This window comes from Panthera pardus, unplaced genomic scaffold (assembly GCF_024362965.1).
Source record: "Panthera pardus isolate Hobbes unplaced genomic scaffold, ASM2436296v1 HiC_scaffold_19, whole genome shotgun sequence".
NCBI classification, from domain to species: Eukaryota; Metazoa; Chordata; class Mammalia; order Carnivora; family Felidae; genus Panthera; species Panthera pardus.
This window is the reverse complement of record NW_026526754.1, coordinates 18,520,799-18,548,493: the sequence shown is the minus strand read 5'-3', so window position 1 is coordinate 18,548,493 and position 27,695 is coordinate 18,520,799. Positions and strand designations below refer to the sequence as shown.

General features: G+C 40.8%; 1 protein-coding gene and 1 long non-coding RNA gene across 5 annotated transcripts in view; one reads left to right on the top strand and one right to left on the bottom strand.

Annotated features, from left to right (window-relative positions):
• Window positions 1-1,060: 1,060 nt before the first annotated feature.
• On the bottom strand, window positions 1,061-10,519 carry DYNLRB2 (dynein light chain roadblock-type 2). Its single transcript, XM_019413111.2, has 4 exons — window positions 10,413-10,519; window positions 7,704-7,779; window positions 2,069-2,236; window positions 1,061-1,304 (listed from the first exon to the last, which is right to left on the bottom strand). Exons 1-4 carry the CDS (start codon window positions 10,413-10,415, stop codon window positions 1,261-1,263), a joined length of 291 nt encoding a protein of 96 aa, XP_019268656.1. The 5' UTR covers window positions 10,416-10,519; the 3' UTR covers window positions 1,061-1,260.
• A 57-nt stretch (window positions 10,520-10,576) lies between these two features.
• Window positions 10,577-27,695, top strand: part of LOC109245663 (uncharacterized) — a 146,200-nt gene continuing 129,081 nt past the window's right edge. For 2 of the 4 annotated variants that reach the window (XR_008423577.1, XR_002071017.2), the window contains exons 1-2: window positions 10,587-10,742; window positions 20,299-20,463. This is a non-coding gene — a long non-coding RNA (uncharacterized LOC109245663). Of the gene's footprint in view, window positions 10,743-20,298; window positions 20,464-21,106; window positions 22,122-27,003; window positions 27,139-27,695 lie in introns of those variants that run through there. The other 2 variants (XR_002071016.2, XR_008423576.1) reach the window with 2 other exon arrangements.

The following is a 27,695-nucleotide window of genomic DNA, read 5'->3' as shown; positions in this document are numbered from 1 at the left end:
GGCTGCATCTGGGTCTTGGTGGGAGGGGCTTGGGGGTGGGGAGCAGGTGGCACTGGGGACTCTAGGGACAGGAAATACAAATTCGATACCACCTAGAGGTGGAAAATAGAGAACAAGGTGTTGTAAAAACAGCTAAGAAATTAGAGACATGGTAACCAAGAGCAACATGTGACCCTTGTAGAATCATGGATTAAAAAAAAAAAAGCTGTAAAGGACATTATTGGGACCTTTGGTGAAATTTGAATATGACTGTGTATGAGATGGTATTGTATCAATATTAAATGACTTAAGTATGAAATTGGGGTTATGGTTGTGTGTGTGTGTGTGTGTGTGTGTGTATTTTTTACATGTATATCTAGACAGAGAGAGGTGAAACAAATGTAAAATATTAACAGTCGGTGAATGTGAGTGAAGCTTAGGTGAGTGTTGACTGCTATTCTTTTTGACTCTTCTGCAGGTTTTAAGTTACTGAAAATAAAAAGTTGTGGGAAAATTACTCAAAAGTCAAATATGCGCTACAGTAGAGGGAACTGGGTAAAAGGCACACAAGATCTCTATGTTATTTCTTACAGGTTCATGTGAATCCTCAGATGTATCAAAATAAAAGGCTTAATTAACAAAAGAGAGAATATGAGGCAAATACAGCAAAATATTAACATCTGTTCTAACGGGTCTTGGAAATCTGATCTATTATTCGTTTCATTATTTTCTGAATGTTTGAAATATCTAGTAAAAAAACACCCTCTGGAGTTGTGGGAGGAGGCGCTCAGCTGTGGGGCTGACCCTGCTGAGCGCCACGCCTCTGACTTTTTAATGTCCCTCGTTTAACCTGGGAAAGCATCTAGCGCCCCTAGAGGATGAGGGCTTCCTACTCCCCGGTAGCTCCCGCTGTGCTCCATGGAACCTCCGGGACGTGCTAATGAAACGGGCAAAAGGACACAGCCACGTTGATTCTTGGCACACCTCTAGACTACAAGGACTGTTGCAAGGAAGGCTTGCTAGGATTCCCACTAGAATCCTTCAGTCTGGTGTACTATAAAAAAAAAAAAAGAGACCTCTATACCAGAATTCATTTATTACATAACTAAATCACAACTTTACAATACATTTGAAAGGGACTAAATGAGACGTGCAGAATAGTTTGTGAAAATAGTGAATAATGTCTGAAAGATCAGATTGGAATATAATCTTGGTAATAACTAAGGAGTAAATAAAGCATTTGCAACTGGGCATCACAGGACAGGATGGGCCGTAGCAGGTCTATTCACATGGATTCTGAATGACGATCAGAAGATATTCCTTATCTGTGGAGAGAGACGGACAAAGTTAATCCACTGGAAGAATTCAACTTACTGAGTGAATACTTCGGCTAATCTGCGTTTCTCTTCAAAACATCACTTGGACTCTCTGTAGACCAATGGTTTCCCACCCTGGTTGCACATCAGAATCACCTGCTGAGCTTTCACTACCACGACCCGGGACCCAGTTCCAGAGGTTCTGAGTTCACCGGCCTGGGGTACGGCCTCTGGTATCAATAACTGTTTTTGTAAAGCTTTCCAAGTGCTTTTGATGTGCAGCAGGGTGAGAACACAGTATATGGGTAATTCTGATGTTATAGATGTTCTCTAGAGAAGTTTGTTCCAGACTAGATTTGGGAGCACGAGTCCTGTGTTACACAGACATTGGTGAACACTGTGAATGTAATTCCTTCAAGGAGAGGAGGGTTTCTATGGCTGCCGTCTTGAGGCAGGCCCGGTGAATGTGTTCTCTCGCGGGGAGGGTTTAAGACCCTACAGGGCTTTGAGCCACTCCCTGCATTATCCCTATTTTGATTACTGGTAATAAATGCAAATGGGAAAAATTCAGATTCTTCAAAGGTTAAATCTGTCGCTAACTTCACAAAATTTCCAGCTTGAGTTTTTCAGATTCCAACGTCTTTCATTTTGTAATTGGAGAACACTACGCGCCATATTGCAGGTTAAAGTCTGTATGTCCAGTTCCTTGAAACAGAGCTTTTATCCAGTAAAGGAGAAAGATGCTTTAAATATGAAGTGAAACGCCACGTTACCTGGGGCTACCATGATTTCATGTTTCTTTGACCTGATCCTGAGAAAGGTGAGGTCATTCTGAGGATCAATGTCACGGACCGTGCTCTTGGCTTTCATTGTCAGCTGATGAAGAAGACCCGCGTACTGAACCGTCGTCGAGTTGTCCAAGGTTGTTCGGATAGGAATGCCTGTTACAAGAGTCACTTTTGGGTTAAAAGTTTTAACTGTCAAAGGAATGTGCACCCTGTGGATATACCGGAAAATGCTGATGATTTTAAAGAGGAAGAAAAAGTTATGGCCGACATCACTCACTGGTAACAATTTTAGTTTCTTTCCTTCCGGTCTTTTTGTGTGTACGTGGGTCTTAAAATGTAGTTGTGACAAACCATCATGACAAATTGGACTACTGCTTTTTTCTTCATTTAAGTGATAGCATACCCGAGCTGTTCTTGTCAGTGACACGGTCCTCAAATTATTTTTAACGGCTGTGCACTATTTTATAACATACCGTCATTTGACCAATCCCCTATTGTTAGACTGGTAAGTATTGTTTTTTGGGTTTCGTGCACACATTATTTGGAAGCTGTGCACTGATTATTTCAGAACTGAGTTCACATATTAGTCTACCTAATGCCCTCCTCCAAGCAGTCGGTCTATAGCCATTTTGCTTTGAAATGCTTCGTCCGTGACGTGGTGCTAATGTCCTCCCCTGAGGCCAGCAACAGAAGGGGATATCATAGCACACATTGAGGAGTGTATCCAAAGGGGATTTTAAAAATTACGCTGTGGCTCCTCATACGGTATTTTGCAAACCTTACATTTTATATGAGAGAATCCAGCAGCAAAGACACTGTGGTTTTGCTGGGCATTCCCCGGTTTGCGCTCACTCTTGGCTTAAGCATTCTTAGATTTAGCTGTTCGTGTGCTCTATTGTTCCATTATGCGATTTTAAAACTGAACCTATTAATTTAACTGGGAAAATCTATCCAGACAAATATGCAAGTATAATTCAATTCAGTTCAAATCAATCCAGCTCAATTCTGGTCACTCGGTGCTCAGCGCTTACTTGTTAACAGGTGCCGTGCTGGGTATTTTACGTGTACCGTGTCTCGTCTGAGAGGGCTTTCAGATTATTGTGAGAACTACCAGACAGCCAGGGAATTGCAAGGATTCCATTTGCACACGTGCCTTGAATTTAGGGGGACACGTGAAGGTGAGTGTGGGATGGCTGTCAGATCCCACAGGCACCTGAATGAAGGCCGATCAGTGGAAGAGGCTAACACAACTCTGGGTCGTCCCTCAGAGAATGCAATTCCAGAAGCTGTTAAACAAGAGGGGATTTCAGGAGTGGAACGCTCTTACAAACTAACGATTTTACCAGCTTTTCATGAAACTCTTTGAGGACCTCCATTCTGACTGTGAAACAGTCTCTTTTAAAACAACCGTTCGCTCTGGAATAGGTCTTGCCAAACGATACAAGGACAATATTTACAGGAAAATCTGTTCAATAAACAAGGTTTTATATCAAGTTTGTTAATTTCTGGATTATTATTTCTTGGCCACTTTCCCCCGAAGTCAGTTATGTCTTTCACACCTGATGAGCCATCACAAGGCATGTGTCTTTAACGGGCAGGGAGCTGAGAGGTAGCAAGCTCTCACCTTTTAAGGGCACTTTCTGAGGACTGGTTTTATTTTGCATCCTGAATAGTGACTACCTCCAAAGTCTGCACCGCTCAGTGTCAAAACCAGAAATACAGCCAGAATAAATTATTTAAAATGTAGATGACAAGATTATGAATCCAATGCTCAGGCCTATTTAGTTAGTCTATTCATGATCCAAGTCAATAAATAAAACAGCTAGCCTTTCTGAATAATAAGCGCACACTGTGGAAGCTCTGGGAGGGTTTCATATCCATTACAGACCACTTGAAAAAAATCAATCGACAAATATTTATTGAGCTCTTGCTTGGTACCCTGCAAGGTAATTAAAAAATAATTTATTAAGGAGCAATTTTAGCACATGGTATAAAATTCACTCATGGCCCCTTCTGCGAGGTGACCACTGCTCCCAGTTTCTTTGGGAACCTTGCAGAGATATTCTAAGTGTGTTCAAGTGTCTTTTTGTTTGTATTCTTTGCATTGTTTGTTCTCTATTCTGTGAAAAAAAAATTATTTTTCATGAAATACACTTGGAAACTCCTTCTGTTCAGTACACACAGGGCTAAGGCTAGGCGTGTTAATGACTGCATCACATGACTGTCGAATGCCTTGTGATACACGTAACAAGTATATCCTTCTGGCGGGCATTTAGGCTGTTCCCAGGCTTTGACTTTAATAAGCAAGGCGATGGAATATGTCCGTGTGCATGCCATTTCACATTTGTGTGTATGTATGGTATAAATCCCCACGATGGAACTTCTAGAACAAAGAAAATGAATTGGATATTGCCGAATTTATGGCACTACTTTAAAATATGACTCTTTATGATCCCAGTAAGCTGGTACTCTTCAGCTGTGTATTTGTACTTTGGTTGATTGTATTTCAAAAATGTAAGGAACTGACTGGATGGCTGATAAAGTCTAATGAAATTCAAATGATTGATGGTTAGAAATGTCAAGAATATGTAAAATCAAGAGCCTCTGGAAATCAGGCTTATATACATAAGAATATGGGATAGTTATGACCGTCTGAGAAATAATATGTATTCACCAGTATCTAATTCAACAATCAGTGCTGCAATATTGTAAACCGTGAATGGTTGGATAAATGGGAAACCGATGTTAGCAAAGGATCTAGTCTAATAAAAACCTCTACTGCTCAGCAGTGGGCTAAATTGGGAAGTCTGCTTTATTGTCATGGACAGGGCGCCTTGGTTTCACTAACGGTGAAACCAAAGGACTCTGTTTAACATGCCATATGAGATCGAAATGTATAAACCTGGTAGAAGGCCCACCTCGCCACAAATAAAACCTGGAGATATGTTAAAATGATTTGCTGAGAATTACACTAAACCCACTGGTGGTGTGCAAGAACATGTGAACACCATCTTAGTTAAATTTTTTTCAGCATTTAAGTTCCTGGGTCTTCTGAAAGCTGCCGGGCTGCACCATAATAAATGGCACTTTCACCTAAAATTGAGTAGGCAGCTGAAATGGAATGGAATATTTTATTAATTCTGTTCACACAACTTATACCATATGCTATTAATAAACATGCTTGTCGTACACTCTGGTTATTAATAATCTGACCACAAAAATAAGACCCTCATTTATATTTTTGGGAAAATGGTTAATTTGGTGTTTGGAAGGGTGCCCCGAATCCTAACATAATCTTATCTTAGTAAGGGTTAATTAGAAGAAGTTAATGGGTTTTAAAAATCATATTTTGCCGCCTTTGGATAAGAAAAATATTGAGAGACTTCAAGCAAGTGAAAGCAAAGTCAATTGTAATTCCAGCGCTCAGAGATGATCGCCGTAACATAGCCCTGTCCTTTCTTCCATGTTTACTGTAAGTGTGTTTGTGTGGCTGGCTATGTTTATGATTAGAAAATGTTGGCTACTGCTCTGTTCCGTGCTTTTCATCTAACATTGTTTCCCATGACTCTAAATATTCTTCAACATTTTCAGTAGAGTAGTGGTTCACCAAGTAAACATTACATAATGAATGAAAAATTTTCCGTACTGCTGGGATAGATTTATTTACTTATTTGTCTGTTTCTTCACTGCTTTTGTACATGATGCCTCAGTGAGTATCCTTTGCACCTAAATCTGTTTCTTCGTCGCTCCTTAGGATAAATTCCTAGGAGTGAAATTGCACATCACAGGCTATGGCCATTTTCAGACATATGATGCATATGGCTAGGATTATACACTTTTGACTAGGATCTTCCAAAGTGACTCGTAAGATGAGTTGTCCTGGGTTGAAAAGTATCTTTTCCCCCCAAATTCAAGTCTATCCTAAACCTTAGCATGTGAAATAGCATGTCTTTGCAGATGTAATTAGTTAAGATACGGTCACGCTAGATTAGGGTGGGCCTGAATCCGACGACGGCAGTCCTCACAAGGAGAGAAAACAGACGCAGAGAGGAGAACGCCATGGGACGATGGAAGCAGAAACTGGACTGATGCCTCTACAAGCCAAGGAATGCAAGGACTTCCGGAAGCCACCAGAAGCTAAGAGAGCAGCAAGGAAGGATCCTGTAGAGCCTTCAAAGAACAGGCTGTCCTTACTGACACCCTTATTCCAATTCCCAGCCTGCAGACCCGAGAAGAACTTTCTAATGTTTTAGTGTGTGGTACCTTCTTGCGGCAGCTGAAGGAAATGAATGCATTACCTTTCTGCAGCCCCACACGTAGCCCGTCGTAGGGGGTGTGTGGACTTGATGAGCATGCCAGGAACGAGACTCATTCCAGACAGAACAATGTGCTCGCGCTGCACCGCTTCCTGGAAATACTGGGCAGAACTCTTTCTTACCAATAAGGCTGATCTTAAATCCTTTCCCTCCTGATCACTCAAGCTGGGTGAATTTATTCATTTGGTGTTATTTTTCATTTTATTTTATTATTTGCAAAACACATCCAATGTTCTATTTACACATCAAATGTTGTCGCTGTACAAATCAATTAAAAATGTCCACATGCTGAGAACTCTTTAATTATAATTCTGTTAAGTGTTGGGTACTGTGCTAGGCACCCAACAATTAACATTTCATCCAACTATCATAAACCCTCAGTGAAGGAGGTTGTGTTCTGTCTTTAACTGCTAAGGGATTGAAGTCTGAATGTAAACAGGTGCTAGTATGTAGTTGCTCAATAAATATTTGCTGATGGATTTGTGCCAAAAATAATGATTAGCTGTGAGATTCTGTTGCAAAGCACTCTGTGTGCCATGGCAATTCACCAATTCTGTGGTTGCACCGTGAGTTATGTGAAGTAGCTACTCTTATTTCCACTAATGCTCTGGGATTTGTGGTATTTCTTGCCTTTGCAAATGCCTGAATTAGCAATGAAACTAGCAGACGCCTTCAAGAGATTGCCACCATAGCTGAGCCCATAGCAGTGTGCCAGAGAAAAGGCTTTGTGGATTGTTAGCAGGGATTGTGGGACGAGAGAGAGCAAGTTTCTGGTATAAGTTTACGGATCTCCTAGGTGGACATGCGTTGGCCCTTTTATACTATATCCACAAAGACTATCCTGTAAGTCGTATTAAAATTTATTCTCAAATATTTTATTAAGTGTGGGAAAGGAACAATTTCACTTAAAAGGAAGACTGAAACTCTGCACCCTTTATAATGTTAAAAGAAAAACTAACTGCCAACAATGATATTCTCCCTATCTTCAATATGATACTTTCAATGGTATCCCTGAAATATTAGAGGAGTTACCAAAGCTTTAAAAATTAGACATGTGTAGTGTTTCTTAGGAATACAGAGATATTTTTAGACATGTTTTATTCATATTTATATCTTTAACTCTTAGCAGAGTGCTTGGTATATAGGAGGTACTCAATAGATATTTGGTGAGTACATGTTATAGCTACGACACAGAAAATAAACTTTACATTTCAAATTCTAAGGTGTCTGTCTTAGGCGAGGCACAGCCAACAGGTCCTTGTTTGGCTTGTGTGTATCTAGAAGGCGTCCTGTGATATATTTACCTTCTGCATTCACGACCATAGTTCCCATCACCCCTTTATGGCTCTGGATCCTCTTTAGGGTTTCTTCCACCTCCGCCTGAAGAGATCAAGAAGGCAACTAACCAAAGGGGGTCTTTGCGGTAACCCTAATCCTAAAGTAAATGTTTGGAAAGACACCTACTCCCCCGTCCCCTTAACCTAAGGTACTGCATACTATGATCTCAGACCTTCGGAAGAGACCTTTGAAACCGCCAAGTCCTGTCTCCAAGCCTGCATAAGACTCCTGCTAACAACTCTGACACATCTCTTGGTGTGAACTCTTCTGGAGAAGGAGAGCTTACTACCTCACAAGAGCTCACTCAATTTTCAATGTCTCTATTTGCTGGAAAAGCATTCTCTATATTGGACAGAAATCTGCTCCCATTCATGTTTTACTCATTGATCTTTCTGTATTCGTATGAAAAATTCCTTTTCTGTATTACACTTCTTTAAATAGTTACAGAACTATTGTCATTATCTCCTCTGTCTGAAAGTATCCCTTAGGGGTGCCTGGGTGGCTCAGTTGGTTAAGCATCTGGATCTTGATTTCTGCTCAGGTCATGATCTTATGGTTCGTGAGATCAAGACCCATGTTGGCCTCCGTGCTGACAGTGCACAGCCTTCTTGGGATTCTCTCTCTCTCTCTCTCTCTGCCCCTCTTCTGCTTGTGTGCTCTCTCAAAGTAAATAAATGTAGAAAAAAAAGTATCCCTTAATGAGAAATCTTATTCTCACTCCTAAATGTTACCTACTTGGGAGTTCAGATGATTAAATTCAGGATACTCTGTAAACACAACATATCCCAGGATTCTCTTGGTAACGTGCCTGGGTCTCAGTGCAAGCTGAATATTCACCCATGAATGATTATGTTGGAGCCCCACTGGGTTTTAAACTCAGCTTCCTGAATTAATCTTACGCACAGACTATCTTGTACCAGTTTTATTCCCTTCTACAAATGCTAAAATCACAGATAATCTTTTTCAGACCTGCATATGACTCCTGAGTAATCACTGGATATTCCGAATTCAAGCAGTATCCTGCAGAGTGTCTTGATGAGGGTTTGTTTTTTTCCCTTCTAACCTCAAACGGGTAAACATTATGCTACTTTAGGCAAAAGACAGTTTTCTTTCGGAACGGCTGGGTGGCTCAGCTGGTTGAGTGTCTGACTCTTGATCTCGGCTCAGGTCATGGTCTCACAGTTTGTGATTTCAGGCTTGGCACTGACAGTGTGGAGCCTGCCTTGGGATTCTCTCTCCCTCTCTCTCTGCCCCTCCCCTGCTCACACACTCTCTCAAAATAAATAAACATTTTTTTAAAAAGATAGTTTTCTTTTGCCTTTGATGTGGGCAGGAACACTGATTTCCTCTTTTCCATAACTACAGCATATGCTTGCTGAATTTCAGGGGTTTGTGTACTGGAGTCACATTTTTTGCCATCACGAATATCATCTATATTATATACCTAGCATGTTCTTTAAATGATCTCACTACTAAAAGCTACTAAAAAAACAAATGGATTTTTACAAGGAAACTACAACTACACATCACTACCACAAATGGAAAGCTGCTACTATTTGTCCGAGACAGAAATAACCGCAAGAACGAACAAAATGAAGAGAGTGCCTGTTATTAAATTCTACCCCAAAGAAAGGTCTGAGCCTGAGGTCTGATATTCAGGTGAAATATGGAAAATACCAAATGACAGTGATTCTCAGGACCTAACAGTGCCAGGAGCTTTCTTGGATACAGTCTCCAGGCTGGGGGAAAAAATGGAAGAGGAGTCACTTCCTCAGGTGTGATTCGCTCTGTGTGATTTGTTATTTCTGAGCTATTTTACACAGCAACTACAGTTTGCGTCTCACTTTGGGAAACACTGCACCAAAGCACAAGAGTGATACAGGGGGTCCAGTATCACATTTTGGCCGTCTTTAACACAATGTGCATAGCTCCCTACAACCACTAACCCCCCTTTATCTTTTTTTTTTTTTTTTTTACTTCTTTCCCAAACGGCTCTTTCTGCTGTCAGCCTCTCCCTCTCTCCTTCCAGTTGTTTCTTCCGTGATTTCTGCACCCCTCCAATACAATCTCTTAATCCCCATCTCCAATCCCCTTTCACCTCTCTTAAAAAACTCGCCTTGCTCCTCTTCAAGCTATCCCCAGTCTCCGCTTTCTATTTACTGATTTATTTATTATCTCTCCCCTCCCTTTCCTCTTTATTTTCCTTTCTTCTTTCTCAGTATCGCCTCCTTCTCCCTTCTCCTCACCCCCCCCTGCTCTCCCTGGGGCCCCTTTCTTCCTTCCCAGGTTCTGACTTCTCTCCCTCTCGCCTCTTTCCTTTTCAAACTTCCCTCGCTCCGGAGCTCTCTCACCCCCTCAAGACCTTTCATCCCCCCGTCTCTCTCTTCTCCTTCTCGGCATCCACACCTCGCAAGTTCCACTCGCCAGAGCCACCCCCCTTGATATCTATCCCTCAAGACAGCTTCCCCCATCTAGGCATCTTCTCCCCTCCAAGGTCGCCCTCTCCCTCCTTCCCCGTCCAAGAATCTTCTAGAGCCCCCAGCCTTCGCCACGGCCCCCGGACCGGCTGGCGAGGGACGGCCTCGGGGGCAGGGCAGCGAAAATCCCTCCCCCCCCCGACCCCCGACGTGGGCTCCCCTGAAGCGCCGGGTCGCAGACGGAGGCTCCAGATTTACCATCGTGCGAAACGCGGCTCAGCCCGGCGTCACCGCTGCCCGGGAAGTCAGCAAGGCTTCCAGCCGTTGCTAGGCGACGGGGGAGGAAGTGACCTCCCGGAAGTGCGGGTGCACGCGCCTGCGTGTCCGCGGGTCGGGCGGCAGCCCGCGGCGGCTCTTCCGCCCTGAAGTGGCCTTGACGCCTCCCGGCCGCCGTAGGCGGAGGTTGGGGGCCGGTGGCCCCGGGCGCCCACTTGGGTGCCCCCAGCCCCGCGGGGCCGTGGGCCTGAGGACGCTCGGCGGGCACAGGCCTGGTCATTCGTTCGTCCATTCATTCACTCACTCCTTGAGGTACGCCTTAAGGTAACAGCCACTTCCTCACTCACGAGCGTTTTCTTGACCGCCTGCCACGTGCCGGGCGCTCTAGGCCCGAGTGCATTCTAGCTGGGGGAGACAGGCCGAATGCGACGGGCGAAGCAACACTTGCCAAGTGTGATACGTGCTGCGGAGCAAATAAGCAGGGGATGGGTCCGTCTGACTCCCGAGCTCGGGCCGCCTTAGAGATTTGGTGATAGGCTCAGCCGCTTGGCGAGGCCCAGTGTCCTCGCTTTCTCGGTGCCCTGTGCAGGCGGATACGTGTGTCCCGCCCCCCCGTCCCCCACCGATAGTTTTTTTCCGGAAAGAAAAACATGTTGCAGCATCGAATTGTACAATTATATATAATATATATTATGCATATAATGTATATTATGTATATGTTATATATAATATATACTATACACATAATATATTATAATATAATAATATTATATATGATATAATATATATTAATATAATAATATATATTATATATAATATAATGTATATATAATATACATTATGTATATATATTATACATATATATTATATATGTATATATATATTATATATAATATTGTTGATGTATAACTCCTTACTCCTTACCCCCCAAACAGTAGGGTAAGCTACCTCTTAGACTCTCATCAAGCGATAGCATCCCCTTCTCTGCTCCTCACTCAGTTGAAGAGTTTCTACTCACCAGTGTATTTGTTGAATCCCTTAGGATCTTTCTTTTTTTGGTCACTATCTGCTAGAAGTTCTGAGTTGCTGGAAAATCGCAGGTGGTAGTGCTGGAGGCTCCACAAATTGCCACAGAAGAGCATATGGCTGGGTATTGAAGGACCTGATGGAAGGAACCAGTTAAAGATCAATTAGGGATGGTCAGAAGTCACTCACTTTTGAAGGGCATTGCTGATGTCTTTGCGGCCCGGGGAGGCAGAGACTAACTGTTTTGTGACGGGCAGCAGAACGGTGTGGTGGCTGGCGTCATGAAGTCCTGGGGGTTGAAGAGGGCAGACCCTGATCACTAGACACAAGGTATAGGATGGGAATTCCTCCCCCACAGGACCGTGCTTTAACGACTCCCTGTACTGCTGATGCGGTTTGTGCTTCCGTTTCCGGAAAGCGGTCTCCAGCCAGACATGGCATGCTTACTGCTAAGAATGTCAGCTAGAATCTGAATGGGCCCTCGTCAGGGATGCTCTGAACCAGTTTTGAAGTTGGTGGTTTTGGGGCTAATTGGTCCATTTCAACTTAGAGTCTGTCATTTCGTGACATTATGGACAGAAATACTCTGAGAAGCTCTAGCCGTCCTTCCTTTTCTTGGTGGTGGGGGAGGAGATTCTGGTCACTGGCAGTCTCTTCTTCCGCCTCCAAGAAACTTAATGCCTCTGCAAAATCCAGCTCACAATAGCTAAATGATCCCCCTTTTAACCAACCCCTGTAACTCCAACCGAGATTATTTGGAATGGACAGCTAAGATTGTAGGGGAGGGGTCAGGTGTGTGTGTGTGTAGCTGGCTCTTGACTCACTGCCCATATCTACCATTTTAAGTAAGCGTAGGTATTTCCAGTAATACTGGCTGAGCTGATAAAGACTGATTCTTGCTCTCTCTGGGTGTTTCTGATCAAGGAGACTCTTCCTTGATTGTGTAGCCATTTGTTTTGCTTATAAAAATCAGTGGCAGTGCACCATATCTGTTATGTCAATCAGCTTTAATGAAGGAGCCCACTGCATATGCATGCAGTGTGAATCCCCTCGCTTCTGGAGTCAGGGTGTCAAACTCGTTCAATAGCTGACAGCTGTGATTAGAGCCAAGCAAGCCTCCAGCATGAAAGGAACTGACAGGAGTACCCAACTGCTGAAAAAGTAATAAGAAGTAGCCAAACTGACTTCTAACCAACAGTCAAGTTTGACTCACTGTGCATAGGAAATCAATGAGGAGAATATGAGCCATTTTCTCCTTATTGATTTTCACTTCTAATTATTCCTTGGAGGTAGCTTGGTTTCATTTTTATGCCCCCCCCTCTTTTTTTTGGTGAATTATCCCTTTCCCTTCTCCCCCTCCCACCCCCTTACCCCTCCTTTTAACCTACAGTAAGTGCTAAATAACTTTGAACTTAAGTGAGAGAATTAATGTATATTCCTTTTTTCAAGTACTCTGAAGTGACCCCCAAATTTGTGGTACATACAAAGTCCACTGTTTTTCACAGAATTTTTGTCAAAGTGAGATGATTTTTTTTCCCGAGGTCTCTCTTTCTCACTGGTGGTTTGCTAGCACTTTCTGCTTAGCCTGAAGAAATTTGGGTAATTTGATAATTTTGAGTTTTCCCTGGGAATTTTCTCTAGCACCCCACACATCTGTCTATCTTCGGCATTCATGCTAAGTTGGTAAATACTATAAACTGGACCATGGAATATACTTTGTGCCCATTTTCTCATAAGATAAGGCATTGTTTGTCAAACAGAACGTCTTGTACTTTTTTCACTCCAGAAAGTGAAATATTAGATTCTTTCACTGGATTCTTTGAAAATGCCCCTTAGTCGTAAGGCAAAATTAGAGGATGTCAATGATCTCAAGAAGTATTCCACATAATACGACCCGATGCCATAGAATTGCAGAATTATAGGCTTAGGGTTTCAGAAGATCAACTATTTTCTACTTATTAGGACAAGGGCACCCTCTAGGGTAATTCTTTCCAGGACTCAAGTGTCACATAAGCATTTGCTTGCCATAAAGGAATTCTCCCTGTTGGAATTAAAGGGTTTCCTTGAGCCCAGAATTTGGAGTTGCGTGCAGCCAGGGTTGATGTTCCCAGGTGTGTTTCCTTGACTAAAATAAATTCTCAGAGCTTTCATTTCCTCATTTATAAAAGAGGAAAGATAATATATACCTTACAGAGTTGATATGAGATTTAAATCATATGGGTAAATGCCTGGCTTCTACCAGACGCCCAATAGGGATCATTTTGCCACATTTCTTTCTTGTGTCTTTTCCTTTCTTTAGTCCATCCTTCCTTTTTCTTTCCCTTTTCTCTCCTCTCTCCCTCTATCTCATCTCTTTCTCTAACCTCTTCCTCCCTACTTCCCTCCCCTGTTTGTTTCCTCTCTCCTTCTCCTCACCCTCCTTTATTCAACCTCTTTTTCCTTCATGCCCTTCCTAGAAAAAAATATCCAGAATTCATATTGTTGAATTTCTCACTAAAAGACATCTTTCCCTTTCTTCTATTCCCTTCCTCCTGTCATTCACTTAGAATTGTAATTCATTGACCTCTAATCTCATTTTTCCACAAGTCCCATTTTTATTTATTTATTTATTTATTTGTTTGTTTGTTTGTTTGTTTTAAGTAATCTCCACACCCAACTGGGGCTCGCACTCACGACCCCAAGATTAAGAGTCACATAATCTACCAACTGAGTCAGCCAGGCGCCCCAACAAGTCTCATTTTTCAACTTCTGGCTCCAGTAAGCAGTTCCCACCTCAGTGAATTACACTTAGTAGAAATTCTCAGTCTCTCAGGGTTGAGGGCAAACTGTAAATATTTCCTCATCTATTAATTTTGTTCAAAGAAGGTAGCGCTGAAAGGAGCAATAAATCCCATGTACTTTATGTACCCCTTCTTTTTTCTGATAATCCATTCCCAAAATCTCCCATCTATTTTTCAAGCTCTTGGATCTATTTAGTTTCAAAATGACTTTCATTGGTAGGTATCACACACAAAAAGTTAGATGCACAAAACAAAAGTTAGGTTGGTGAGTTACTACAAAGTGAACTCGTGTAATTCTCAACCAGGTGAAGAAATAGAACACTGTCTACATTCCAGAAATGTCCACATGGCCAATTCCAGTCATTAACTTCCATAGTACACGGTCTGAAAAGCCTAAAATATTTATCTGGCCCTTTACTGAAAAAATTTGCTAATCTCTATAATAGCCTGTTCCTTCCCTCTTTAGTTTTCAAATGATAGTTGAAAACAACAACAAAAAATTATCGCTTCTCAGCCTTTTGGCTAAGATCAAGTGAAAACAAAAATAATTATAATATTATGCAGAGTTTTCAAAGTATATAAATATAATATGTAAAATAACTATCATAGAAAGTGGGGGAGGGTGAAGGGAATCTGTCTTAAGAGTGAAGATCTTATATTCCGCTTGAAGTACTTAAGTATTGATTCTAAGTAGACTGAAAAATGAGGGATATAATCCCGAGAGCAAGCAATAAAAAAGGATACAAATATGTCAAAATAAAGTCCTAAAAATTGTTCAAATAATCTAAAAGAGAAAAGGGCAAACAGTAAAATGGAAAACAAGTAGAGCAATCAGAAAGCAAGTAGTATACGTGTAGCATTAAATCCTGATATATCGATGATCGCATTAAATGTAAATAGTCTAAATACATCAGTTAGAAGACAGAGATTGTTATAATTAATTTTAAAAGATTATCAATGATTTTTCTTTCTGGAAATTTGGAGTAGATGTACTTTCCCCTGTTCCTCCTATTAAATATAACTAAAACCCCTAGAAATTATACCAACACAAGAAGACTCTGAAAGATAGAGAGAATCAGTCATACTGTCTAGCGACCTCGGGACCCAAGGAATGACATGATTGTAAGTTACCTGGGTTTCCTTTTGCCTCATGTATTCTAGACTTGGAACTGAAGAAGCTGGTAACCCTAAAATCTGACAAACATGGAAATTTTAAAAATCCCCAACAAATGCCTATTCTTTAGCCAAAGGACCGGGAAAAGGCCATTGAACAAGGCATAAACTTGTAGAAAATAAGCATTCTACTCCAGCTAAATAGCGCGCGCGCGCGCGCACACACACACACACACACACACACACACACACACACACACATACACACAGACTAGAAAGGCCAGGGGGAGAGTATAGACTTCCACTCTCACCTTGTTATAACTGCCCCTCATCCTCTATCAGGATGATGTCAAAGAAGGATCAGTAAGGAATCAGTTCTTTCATCCTGTTCAGAGTTAACTAATTAGGCACCTCCCCACCCTCTGCAGCAGTTTCAGTGACGTCCATTGGGGGAGCCTGGACTTCCATCTCCACTCTAGCATATGAATAATTAAATATAAACAGCTAAAATATACCAATAAAAAGATATAGATAATTTGATTGTATTAAAAGAAACATGACAACTGTATGATGTCTATAAGTAACTGACTTCAAATATGATAATATGGGCATATAGAAAATAAAAGGAGGGAAAGAGATATATCATGCAAACATTAATCCAAAGAAAGCATGAGTGGTTACGTTAATATCAGATAAATAGACTTTAGACCAAAGAAATTCACCAGGTATAGAGAGGACCATTATATAACGATAAAATGGTTACTTCACTAAGAAGATATAGCAAATCTAAAAATATATGCACCAAACAACAGAGCTGCACACTATAAAGCAAAAGTGGCAGAACTGAGAGGAGAAGTAGGCATTTCCTCAGTGTTAGCTGAAGATTTTAACACCTCTTTCTCAATAGCTGATACAAGAATCAGGCAGAAAATCACCATGGATGGAAAAGTCAACATCATTAACCAATAGGAGCTATTTGACATTTATAGAACAATCAATATCAGGAGAATCCATATTCTTTTCAAGTGCCTACAAAGCATGTACTAAGATAGACCACATCCTGGACCATAAGACACACCTCAACAAATTTAAAAGAATTGAAATCCTACAGAGTATGTTCTCTGACTACAGGTAGGCTAGACATCAGTAACAGAAAGATAATAGGAAAATATCCAAACACTTGGAAAATAACACTTTCTAAATAATCCATGAGTCACAGAGGAGATCTTAGTGAGAAGCCAACAAATGAGCAATGAATTGAATGAAAATGAAAATACAGCATATCAAAATTGGGTACAATTAAAGCAATGCTGAGAGCAAAGCTAGCAATACATGCTTACATTAGGAAAGTAAAACATCTTAAATTAATAACGTGAGCTCTCACAGGAAGGGCGTAGAAAAGAAGAGCAAAATCAAAGTCAGCAGAAGAGTCTAAATCATAAAGATAAGAGCAGAAATCAATAAAATTTAAAACAAAAACAATAGATAAACAAGGAGTCGGTTTTTTGAAAAGATCAATACAATTGACAAGTCTCTAGCAAGATGGTCAAAGATAAAAATGGGAGAAAATACAAATTAGCATTATCAGGAATGAAACATGGAATTGCACTACGTACTCTACAGACATAAAAAGGACAGGGGATGCTGTAAATATCTCCACATACATACAGTTGAGGACTTAGATGAGGTGGACCAATTTCTTAAAACTGCCTACCACCAAATTTACCCAATATTAAATAGGTAATTTGAATAGCTCTATACTATTAAAGACATTGAATTCATAATTTGAAAATTCCCCAAAAGAAATCTTCACTGGAGATTCACTATACAGTTCTGTGAAATGTTTGAAAAATAATTAATATGATATATACACAGTCTCTTTCAGAAAATGGAAGGATTTGGAAAACTTCCTAATTCATTTTATGAAGTTAGCATCATGCTGATACTAAAACCAGACATTGACAGCCCACAAAAATTAATAAAGGGAAAGAAAGAAACTATGAGCCAATATCCTCCATAAATGTACGTGCAAAATCCTTCAGAAAATATTAGCTAATAGCATTAGCAATGTATAAAAAAATTATACACCATTACCAACTGGAGCTTTTCCCAGAGATGAAAGCAGGTTCACCATTCAAAAGTCAGTCAGTATAATCTGCTGTAACAGGCTAACAAGAAAAAAACATAATGTGATTCTATCAATTGAGGCAGAAAAATAATTTGAGAAAATTTAATACTCATGATTTTAAAAAACAGCACACTAGGAATGAAAGAGAACATCTATAACTTTACAAAGGCCATCCCCCCAAAAAGCTACAGATAACATACTTAATGTTGAAGGACTGAATCCTTTCCTCCTAAAGCTGGGAGCAAGTCTTTTTTCATTACTGTGGTTTAACACAGGGCTGGAACTTTTAGCCAGTTCAAAAAGGCAATAAAGGGAAATAATAGGCAAACAGATGGAAATGAAGAAATAAAACTGTCCCTGTTTGGAGATAACACGATTGACTGTGTAGAAAATGCCAAGGAACTTAGAAACAGAAATGAAATTCCCATGTATCAGTATAACAAAACATGAAGAAGACTTGTATGCTGAAAACTACAAACTTCTGATGAACGAAAATGAAGAAGATCAAAATGAATGGGGGAGAGTATCAATTCTCTTCAAATTAATATACAGACTTACCACCATTTCTGCCCAAATCCCAGCAAGGTATTTTATAGATATAGAGAAGATCATTCTAATATATATATGGAAAAGCAAAGGAAACATAATGGGTAAAACGATTCTGAAAAGAAGAATAAAGTTGGAGGAATCATGGTACCCAATTTCAAGACCCATTACATAGTTACAGTAATCAAGAGCGTGTGGTATTGGTAGAGGGATAAACATACAGGTCAACGCAACAGATAGAGAACTCTGAAATAGTCCCACACAAATATGCCCAACTGATTTTTTGACAAAGGTGCAAAAGCATTCAGTGGAGGAAATATAGATTTTTCAATAAACGGTGCTGGAGAAATTCAATAACTGTAAACAAAATAAGCAACCAAACCAAATCAAAACAAAACAAAATCCTTGACTTCAGGCTCACACCTTATATACAGATTAACTCAAAATGGATCACAGACTTACATGTAAATGTAAAATTTTTTATAGTTTAAGAAAAATAAAAAACGTAAGAGAAAATCTTTCTACTGCAGCGTGAGGCCAAGAGCTTATAGACTTAACCCCAGAAGTGCAATATGAAAAAGAAAAAATTGATAGATTTAATCAAGGTTAGTAACTGTGAGAAGTCTTGTTAAGAGAATGAAAGACAAGCTACAGACTAAGAGTGAATATTTGCACATCATATATCTGATAAAGGATTAGTATCTAAAATAATTAAAGAACTCTCAAAACCCAGCAGTGAAAAAATGGATGATCCAGTTAGAAAATGGGCAAAAGACATTTCATTGAATAGGATATACTGATGACAACTAAGCACATAAAAAGCTGTTCAACATCATTAGCCATTAGGGAAATGCAAATTAAAACCACAATGAGGTAGCACTATACATCTATCAGAATGGCTAAAATAAAAAATAGGGACAACACCAGTGAGGATGTGGAGAAACAATCACTAATACACTGAAGTTTCATTTTGTGTGGTTTTCTCTGTTTTTTTGTTTTGTTTTGGCGTGTTTGTGTGTGTGTGTGTGTGTGTGGCTTTCTTTGTATTTATCCCCCTAGGGGTTCGTTTTGTCTCGTGAAGCCTTGGCTTGATATCTTTTGTCAGTTTTAGAAAATTCTCATCCTGTGTTTTGCTAGTTTCCAGTAATTTAGAAAAAAAAATTTTTTTTTGAATGACCAAAGACTCTGAGATTTATGTAAGGGACCTGGCTGAAAAAAAAATTTTTTTTTAAACGTTTATTTATTTTTGAGACAGGGAGAGACAGAGCATGAATGGGGGAGGGGCAGAGAGAGAGGGAGACACAGAATCAGAAGCAGGCTCCAGGCTCTGAGCCATCACCCCAGAGCCCGACGCGGGGCTGGAACTCACGGACCGCGAGATCGGGACCTGAGCCAAAGTCGGCCGCTTAACCGACTGAGCCACCCAGGCGCCCCTGAAAAATGTTTACTTATGGTACTCAGCATGTATGTTCCTGTGTACACAATTATAAGTATGAAAGTAAACAAAATAACACAACTATATATACTATTTCCCCTTTATTATACCCTAAATGATCTCTAGTTGGTTCTTACTCTCAGGATCTACTGATTATCATTTCATGTATGTTAGGCTAATTTGGCTAGAAGTTTTATCTTCCAACTAAACCTAAGTCAGGATGTTAGCAGTGAACTATTCTCTTCAGATCTTTAAAAATTGAGGATAATGGCTATGGGATGATGGGGCAGTCTGTGGTCGTTCTATTAACATTAATAATCTCTCATTTTTTGTTGGGTGGGCATAGTTTTCCAAGCACTTTGTTAGGGCCTGTCTCAGTTGCCCTCGCAATGACCCCTTGAGCCTGGCAGGTTTACTTCCATTTTGCAGATGTAGTCTCAGGCGAAACAGATGACCGAAAAGGATCCCGAGTGGTAAATATATTATTTCATCACGGTCTGGAACTTCCCAGGATGGTTCTGACTCTGTATTTGGGTGCCACTATACTCTTCAGGTTACCTAGATGGCCCTATGCTCTTCTAGTTCTAGAATATCATAGTCCTTCCATGGACACGATAAGTAGTTGAACCAGAAACAAAGTTGAACTTCCTTGTTTTCCTTCTGTGCTATTATGTCAACTACATACAGTAGAGAATAGGACTTTGTTACCTGCTTGGAAGGAGGAGCCGGGGGGGGGGGGGTCTCATCTCCCTCCCCGTTGACTCTCGCTTCATTAGAGCTCACCAGACGTCCCAGAAAGATCCCTACTGTAAATATTTTGGTTGACCGCTTCTCTTGCAGCTGACTCAGGAATAGAGATGGATTGTCTGCGGATCCTAGAACAAGTTCTGGAGATGGTGAACAGATGGCCAAGCAGAATTGCCATAATCCTCGATAGCAAGAGGCAGCTTACCTTGTGGAAACTTGGGCCTCTCTTCTGACGACTGTAGGGATTAAGAGAACAAGGTAAGTGAGGAAGAAAACCAGTGGGTACTGAGGCCCATGTTTTTGGAAGGCAAAGAAATGCAGGCTATGTGCCTAACATCAGAGTCCTCCCCAACATAAATCATGCTTATATAGGGCGATCATTCCTTGATGGAGGCTTTGAGCTGAGACTCTGGGGATGCAGGGAATACAACTGTGAATAAGATAGAAATCCCCCCAGCTTTGATGGCATCTGCAGCCTAATGGGGGACATAGTTAATAAACAAGTAATTACATCAAGCTTCCTCATGGGAGCAGTATGGGATGCAGTTGAGGCACGTAGGAGGTTATCTTGACCCAATGTAAGGGAGTCCTGGAAGGGTTCCTGGAGTTAGTGATATCTGAGCTAAGTCACAAACTAGAACCAGACACTTACGAAGTGAAGAGGTATGGAGGTAGAATAGAGGGAAAAGCCTGTGCCAGAACATGAAGACATTTGAAAGAACCAAAATCATTGCAGTTTGCCATGACTTTTAGTGATGGCTTTAGCATACAGCATGGGGAAAAGGTTTCTCAAGGCAAAACCTCGTATTCCTTTGGTCAGTTGGGCCCAGTTGCATTTACGTCAAGTGTAGAGAATCACCATGAATGACCCATTCACTGCCCATCTCTGACCCTTTACTAGGGCGCTCATTTGAGAACCCTGACTTCAGAATGCAGGTGAACTCAGATTTCTACAAATTGGCCTGGCAAACTGTGACTCCGTCCCCTCTCCCCGAGGTGGACAGCGCCCCCCAGTGGAAATGAAGGTGAGTGCTCCTCCTGTCCCCCACTGGCCGGGGCCACACTGAATGTACATGTTTGCCATTTCCCTGTGAGGTTGCAGCCGACCGAGGGTCTGCAAAATTGCCTGAAATTCTGAAACCAAATAATGTAAGGGGAGGACTAGTTCCTATGAATAGCAGACATGTTTTATTATCTCAATTGTAATCCTTTTAACATGACTCCAAAGCAGTTCTCTGGTTCAGAAAAAGTTACAGAAACGATAGGGGAATGAGAACTATAAAAAAAAAAAAAAAGTGAGATGTTTTATTATTTCTCTTTCAACCCACCCCAGGACATTGATTCAGCTTAGGCCAATGGAACGGAATTAGTAAGTGGATGTGCTGGTGTAAACAGTTTTAATAATAGAAAGTTTATTATTTTTTTCTCAACTCACGTAAATACACAGTGGACAGTAGCTCAGGAATGGCATGATTTTGAAATGTTACCCGTTGTCCAGTCTTTGGCACGGATATGTCTGGGATCAAGATAGAATAAGGAGGTGTGTGTGTGTTGGGCGGAGAGGGGAGCCACGGCCCAGGTCACAGTGTCCCAGGGCCTGGGATCCTTCAGCACACACCCAGTACTGCCTCCCCAGGAGGACAGCGGGGATCCTTGTTCCAATTGCATTACGATTTCGAGAATATTCCATCTCATTTAGCTGTTCCATAAACATTTCAAGATTTAAGATGATGCTCAATGATGTGGACAGAATTAAAATGCTTTAAAATGACATAAGATGGTGAACTGTCTAGCTGCCTTTCTTTTCGCCTAAACAGGAAGAATGGCAAGTTGGGGGAATGACCCTGTGTTACTTTTCAGAATCCTCTAGATGGTGCTGCTGTGATAGCTATTGGCCAGACTTTCTTTCTTTCTTCTTCTTTTTTTTTTTTTTTTTTTTTTTAGCACTTAACTATCAAACCAAATATTTAACTTATTAAATGTCTTATACTTATAGTTAATTGCTAATATGATACTATTGGTAATTTATACCATCACATTTACATTACATTCTCTTAACAATAGTCTATGCACATAAATCATACAAGCAGAGTAATTTCAAGAATTGAAATACATGTACTTCTCTGGTCATTATTCAATAAAATTAAAGACTCGCATGTGTGGATGGATTTTTCCACACACATTAAAACTGGCTATAGGATTAGCTCTTGACTACCTCTCCTTGTGTTGGACAGTACAGGACAGTGGCTTGTACATAGTAGTTGCTAAGTTAATGTTTATCAAAGGAATTGATTCTAATTTGTTTTTTCCCTTCCACTACTGATTGGAGATGAGGTGACCAACTGGATTAAGCTTTTCAGAACCCCAGTTGGAGATTGCTGCTTATCTTTGCTTATCTTGCTAACGAAAAGATTGGGAGGCCATTTTTTTTCTGTATTTCTGAAAATGGCCTGGTGGGGGTGGGGGGAATGTGTGTATGTGTATAAGATCACTTCTTTATTTTAAAAGCAAATTGGTTTTCAGGTTGGTTCCATTGAAATGCAGGAATGGTATGAAAATTGTGTTTGATAATTGCTCGAGTCTTAATCAAGATTTTATTAAAATCAATATTTGATATGCTGCTCAATTTAATTAAATTAAACCATAGAGAAACGAGTAATAAATGAGTTTGAAAATCAATCACGGATAAGGTATGTTTCTTTTAATTAGTTTAACGTAGAGAATGTTGGGTTAAGCAATTGCTGACCACAGAAGGAACAACAATGAAAAAAATCACCACTTTTGTTTATGCAGTATGAGCAACTAATATTAATGAGCACGTTCTCTGTGCCAGGCACTATGCTAACATTGTTTATTAAGTTTCTTCATTAATTTTGGGACAAATTTTAGGAGGTCTGTCTCCTTAGTTGATGATTCAGACCTGGGTTTGAGCTATCATGAGGGTCCTGGGCCATTTAGCCAGGAAATGGCAGAGGTAGATTTTAACACAACAATCAAGCTTTTGCCTCTACCTGGAGTCACTCAGAAATAGCAAGAAAAAACATACTTTTATTAGGATGAATTTTAGAGAAGTGCATTGGTGGTAGTTTTCTTTCTAAAAGAAGTGTTGCCTTTATAGACGAGTGATAGATGAGGGGGGGAGAAATCCTAAATCAAAAAGCGTGAACGTTGACTTAGCAGCTCAGAGTCTCGTAAAATACCAGAGAAAGGAAGAGAAAGAAAGAAAGAAAGAAAGAAAGAAAGAAAGAAAGAAAGAAAGAAAAGAAAACAAAGAAAGAAAGAAAAGAACAAAAGAAAGAAAGAGAAAGGAAAGAAAGAAAAAGAAAGAAAGAAAAGAAAGAAAGAAAGAAAGAAAGAGGAAGAAAGAAAGAGTGTTTTATTTTTCTGGACAGACACGGAATACAGTTATTTACCATATAATTTATGCTTATTGGGAAAGGCAGAGATTTATGGCTTTAGTAAAAAAAGTGTTCTAATTGGGATTAGCTAATGAAAAAATGGTGGCACTGGAGAGGGAGAAAGGAGGAAAATGTGATTTCGGTTGAGGTGTTTCTTCTCTCCTGGGATGTAACAAAAGGACTAGTGTTCCCCACCGGGGCAAGAATCACACTTCTAATTAGGCCGTCGGAGTTGGTGCCTGTATTTTTGGTTCTCGGTCTTTTTAGTCATCCGTGGAATCAACTCTAGGAAACTAAGGCTATTCTTGTTAAATACTGTCGGCGATGAGGACGAAACTTCAGCTTGCTGAAAAATCTCCCTCAATTTTATTCAGCGCTTGTTTGGTGGGATGAAAATAAAACCCAGCAACAATCACAACCATACAACTGCACAGCTTCCCTGCCATAGACCTAGAAGAATCTGTCTCAAGGCACTGCTTGATAAACTTCAGTCACGATTTTTGCCATCCCTGCGTGTCTTGTGTTACTTAATATTTTCCTTGAAAATGGCTCATTATAAAACATCAAAATTAAACACGGTTGTTTTCGAAGGAAGCTTTGTTTCAACGCCAAAAGTGGGAAACCAGAGTTCCTTTCTCTAAGAAGGATAGGAGTGAAAAGAAATACAGTCAAATCAAAACACGTTATCAAATTTTAACTCCAGGAAAGTGTCCAGAGGTCATAAAGACATACTTGCACCAAACTGAGACTTCCTCTTTGACTATGTCTGAGCAATAAAAAAAGATTGGAAAAGGGAATAATGTTATCATTATGTGAATCAATTTCATCCAACAGTGTCTATTTATCACCTAAAATCATATTTCCGGGCCCAGGTGCATCCGTTAGCTTTTGTGATCAGCAGCCCACGTATCTTTGTCCGTTGCTCATGCGAAGCTTTGCCCCCTTTCTTTTCTTCCCTGATTCCCCCCAGTCACATCTGAATCTTGGTCTCTGCCCAGATGATTCCTCTTACCTCATTTCTGAACATATAGAGAATTCTGTTAAGCTAACACACGGATGGAGGGCAGATTATAAAATGAATACTTTCCATTGCTGGTTAATGCTACTTTCTCCATCTATACTGTTTGAGATACTTTTTCTCTAACTAGATGTGGCAAATTTCCAATAATAGTAAAGTAAATGTAGTGAGTGATATGTCTCTTTACCACCCTGACCTTCGTACACCCGGTTCCCCTACACAGGCGACCACCGTCATCATGTTTTATGTATTCTTCTGGAGATGGTCTGTGTATGTGAAACTTTACTTGAACCTCTGTGTCTCTCCCTAAATTTCACACAAATGGAAGCACACCGTACATGTCATTCTACAGTTCACTTTTTTTTTTTACCCAACAATATTTTTTGGATGTAGTTTCATATTAGTATATGTAAGCCCTCATCCATTCTTTTGAACGTTGCCTAGAAGTACTCCATGCGTGTAACTCTTCCCCTTTTGATGTGTACTTAGATTATTACTGTTTTACAAATAATGCTGTAATGTCCCTGCATAATTCTCTTTGGGTCCATGATGGGCAGTAAGAAGTAAATCTGCTGCTGGACAGCACTCACTCAAATGGTTAGAGATCTAATTACAATAATTAGAGAGGGCAAACATGATCATATTTCTTCCCATGAGAATCCCATGCTGTTTCTTCGTCCTCACCCATAATGTGAACTTGTCTTTGTCACGGTGCCCCCCTGCACAGCATGAAGCATCCTGATTTGTACATGAAGTTGTGGCCTCTAAGTTACGTTTGTCGTGTGCGTCTAATCCTATTTAATCTTCCCTTGTCGCCATCACATTTGAAATCAGTTGTGTAGTTTTGTTCTCGGTGCCTCTCTTTGATGGATGACAAGCTCCATGAGGTCAGGGAGGGACTTGATGTTATGGAAAAACCTTAAACTTCTCTGGCCTTAGGAAAAATGACCGCAATATCATTTTAATGGCAAATAGACGCACGTTCCTAAGGGAGCTCGAATGGGGAATATGGAGGGGAAAAAAAAAAAGAAAAGGAAAACAACCGATGAGAGTTGGGGTTGCTATTTTTGATCAAGTTGGAATTGGGAAATACCAGGAGTCTCCTAGGAAATCTTGATCTCACTGGAAGATGATCCTGCTCTCTTGGCCAAAGAGCAGGTCTGTATTTCTGTGCACATAAAACTTGCAGACCCAGACAGAGGGCCAGTCTACCTTCTGGCTTCGCCTGCCATTTATTATCATTCACAAGGTGGTGTTAGATGCTCAGCTTTTAAAAGAACTGGCTTTTCAGCAGTATTTTTACCCTTGAGAGTATATGGAGAGAGCTCTGTGTTGTATATTAATCAGAGCTTCCACGACTCTTTGAATGGTATTCGAAATGTGTCTGGGAGTGTGGTGAATGAACTATGCCCAAAGTGTGCTCTATTATTTATTACACAGGAGTCTTTCCATCTGAGACATAGGCTGAAATTAAAGGAACCTAATACCTACTTTAATAACTCAGCCTTCTTCCCAGTTTCTGCTCCTTATGCACTCCTGCCCCCAAAAGCTTTCTAGGATTTGATACCTCTTAAGAGTCCGTTTGTCTCTCAAATCGTACTAAAATTTGTATTTCTAAATTCCCCACTCTTTCTGTGGATGTGTAGCTCTCAGTGCACCCCATGCTGTGCAAACATTTAACAATCACGCCTAGAAGCTGTTCCTTCTAGAACTCCTTCCATCCCTTTTCCCAGATGGCAAGTCTTACTCATCCTACAAAACCTGGTTCAAATGTCATTTCCTCTTCTGCCCTCCCTGACTGTCCCAGGCGATGAGTCACCCTCTTCTCTGTGCTCCCACCATCTTCTCTGTGTACCTCGACCGCAGGCATCTCAAGAGAGCAGTGTTGTCCCCAGGAGGGCAAATGTGCATTCTTGGGGAACAAAAAATATTATTCTGTTTATGCATAAAACACAAATACACACAGCACACAGCCAGACAGCATATAAATTTCCATGCTGGCGGACAGATTAGGAAAAAGATGTCTGAATATGCTTATAGAAAACACAAAGCGTACATACATGCACAGCCCAAACATCTGCCGGCTGCCTCGGTTCACCTGGGTGGTACCATGCACCCATCCCCTTTCTCTTCGATTTGGGTGGCCCTGCTTCCTCCACCCCAAACCAACTCACGAGCCATAGCCCTTCCATTGCCCGTACTTATACTGGCAAACCTCAGGTCTTCTTCAAGGTCAGGTGCATCGTTCTGTAGTACCTGCGTGTTTCTTTATTTAACGTGTATAAAACCACTTAACATGCAACCACTGTTACTAGGTTCTTTTTTCTGTATCGCTGTCAAAGTCACTCGGTGTCGTGCCCCCTTGTTCCACCTTCCCCGTAGGCCCTGTGGTTTTGGCTGCGCGATTTTGCGGAGCGAGCTGACTTTTTAGGAATGCGTATGTTGTGTTACATCAGAACTGACGGTACTTAGATGCTTGCAACTCTGAACTAATGACTCAGTTTGGATTTCAGAGAAGTAAGTTGATCTTCAGCTGAATAGTATTGAGGCTTTTTTTTTTCCTAGGGGGCATTTGGAAATAAGGATGAAATAAGTACATTGATACATATGCGTAGAATTGCCTTACTGTAGCAGCTCAGATGTGGACCAGTGCAGTCGAGCCCCGCTAGTGACACAAACAACCAGTAGGGGCGCTGTTACAAATGATGCGGGTTTCTAAAGAGGTGAATAACTATTCTAAAGTTCTGAACAAAACAAAGTATACCTCTGTAGTTGCTTTCCCGGAAAATTCATTTAAATTAACCCCGTGCACCACCCCCCCCCCCCCGTATTCATAACTCAGATGGAATTTGCTTCTGGCTGGTTATGTATAAACATACTTTTCATCTATAGGAGTGGCATGGGACACAGTCCCTCTAGGGGACAGGCAAGCCCCTGCCCATCATGTGACAACCCACCTGCCCCCACAGATTTCCAGCACGCCCTCTGGTGAACCACTGGCCCATTTCCACGCACTGAAGATAGCTATAACTATGTAAGTTCCTCACGCAGGCTGAAAACATAAGTATACAGAG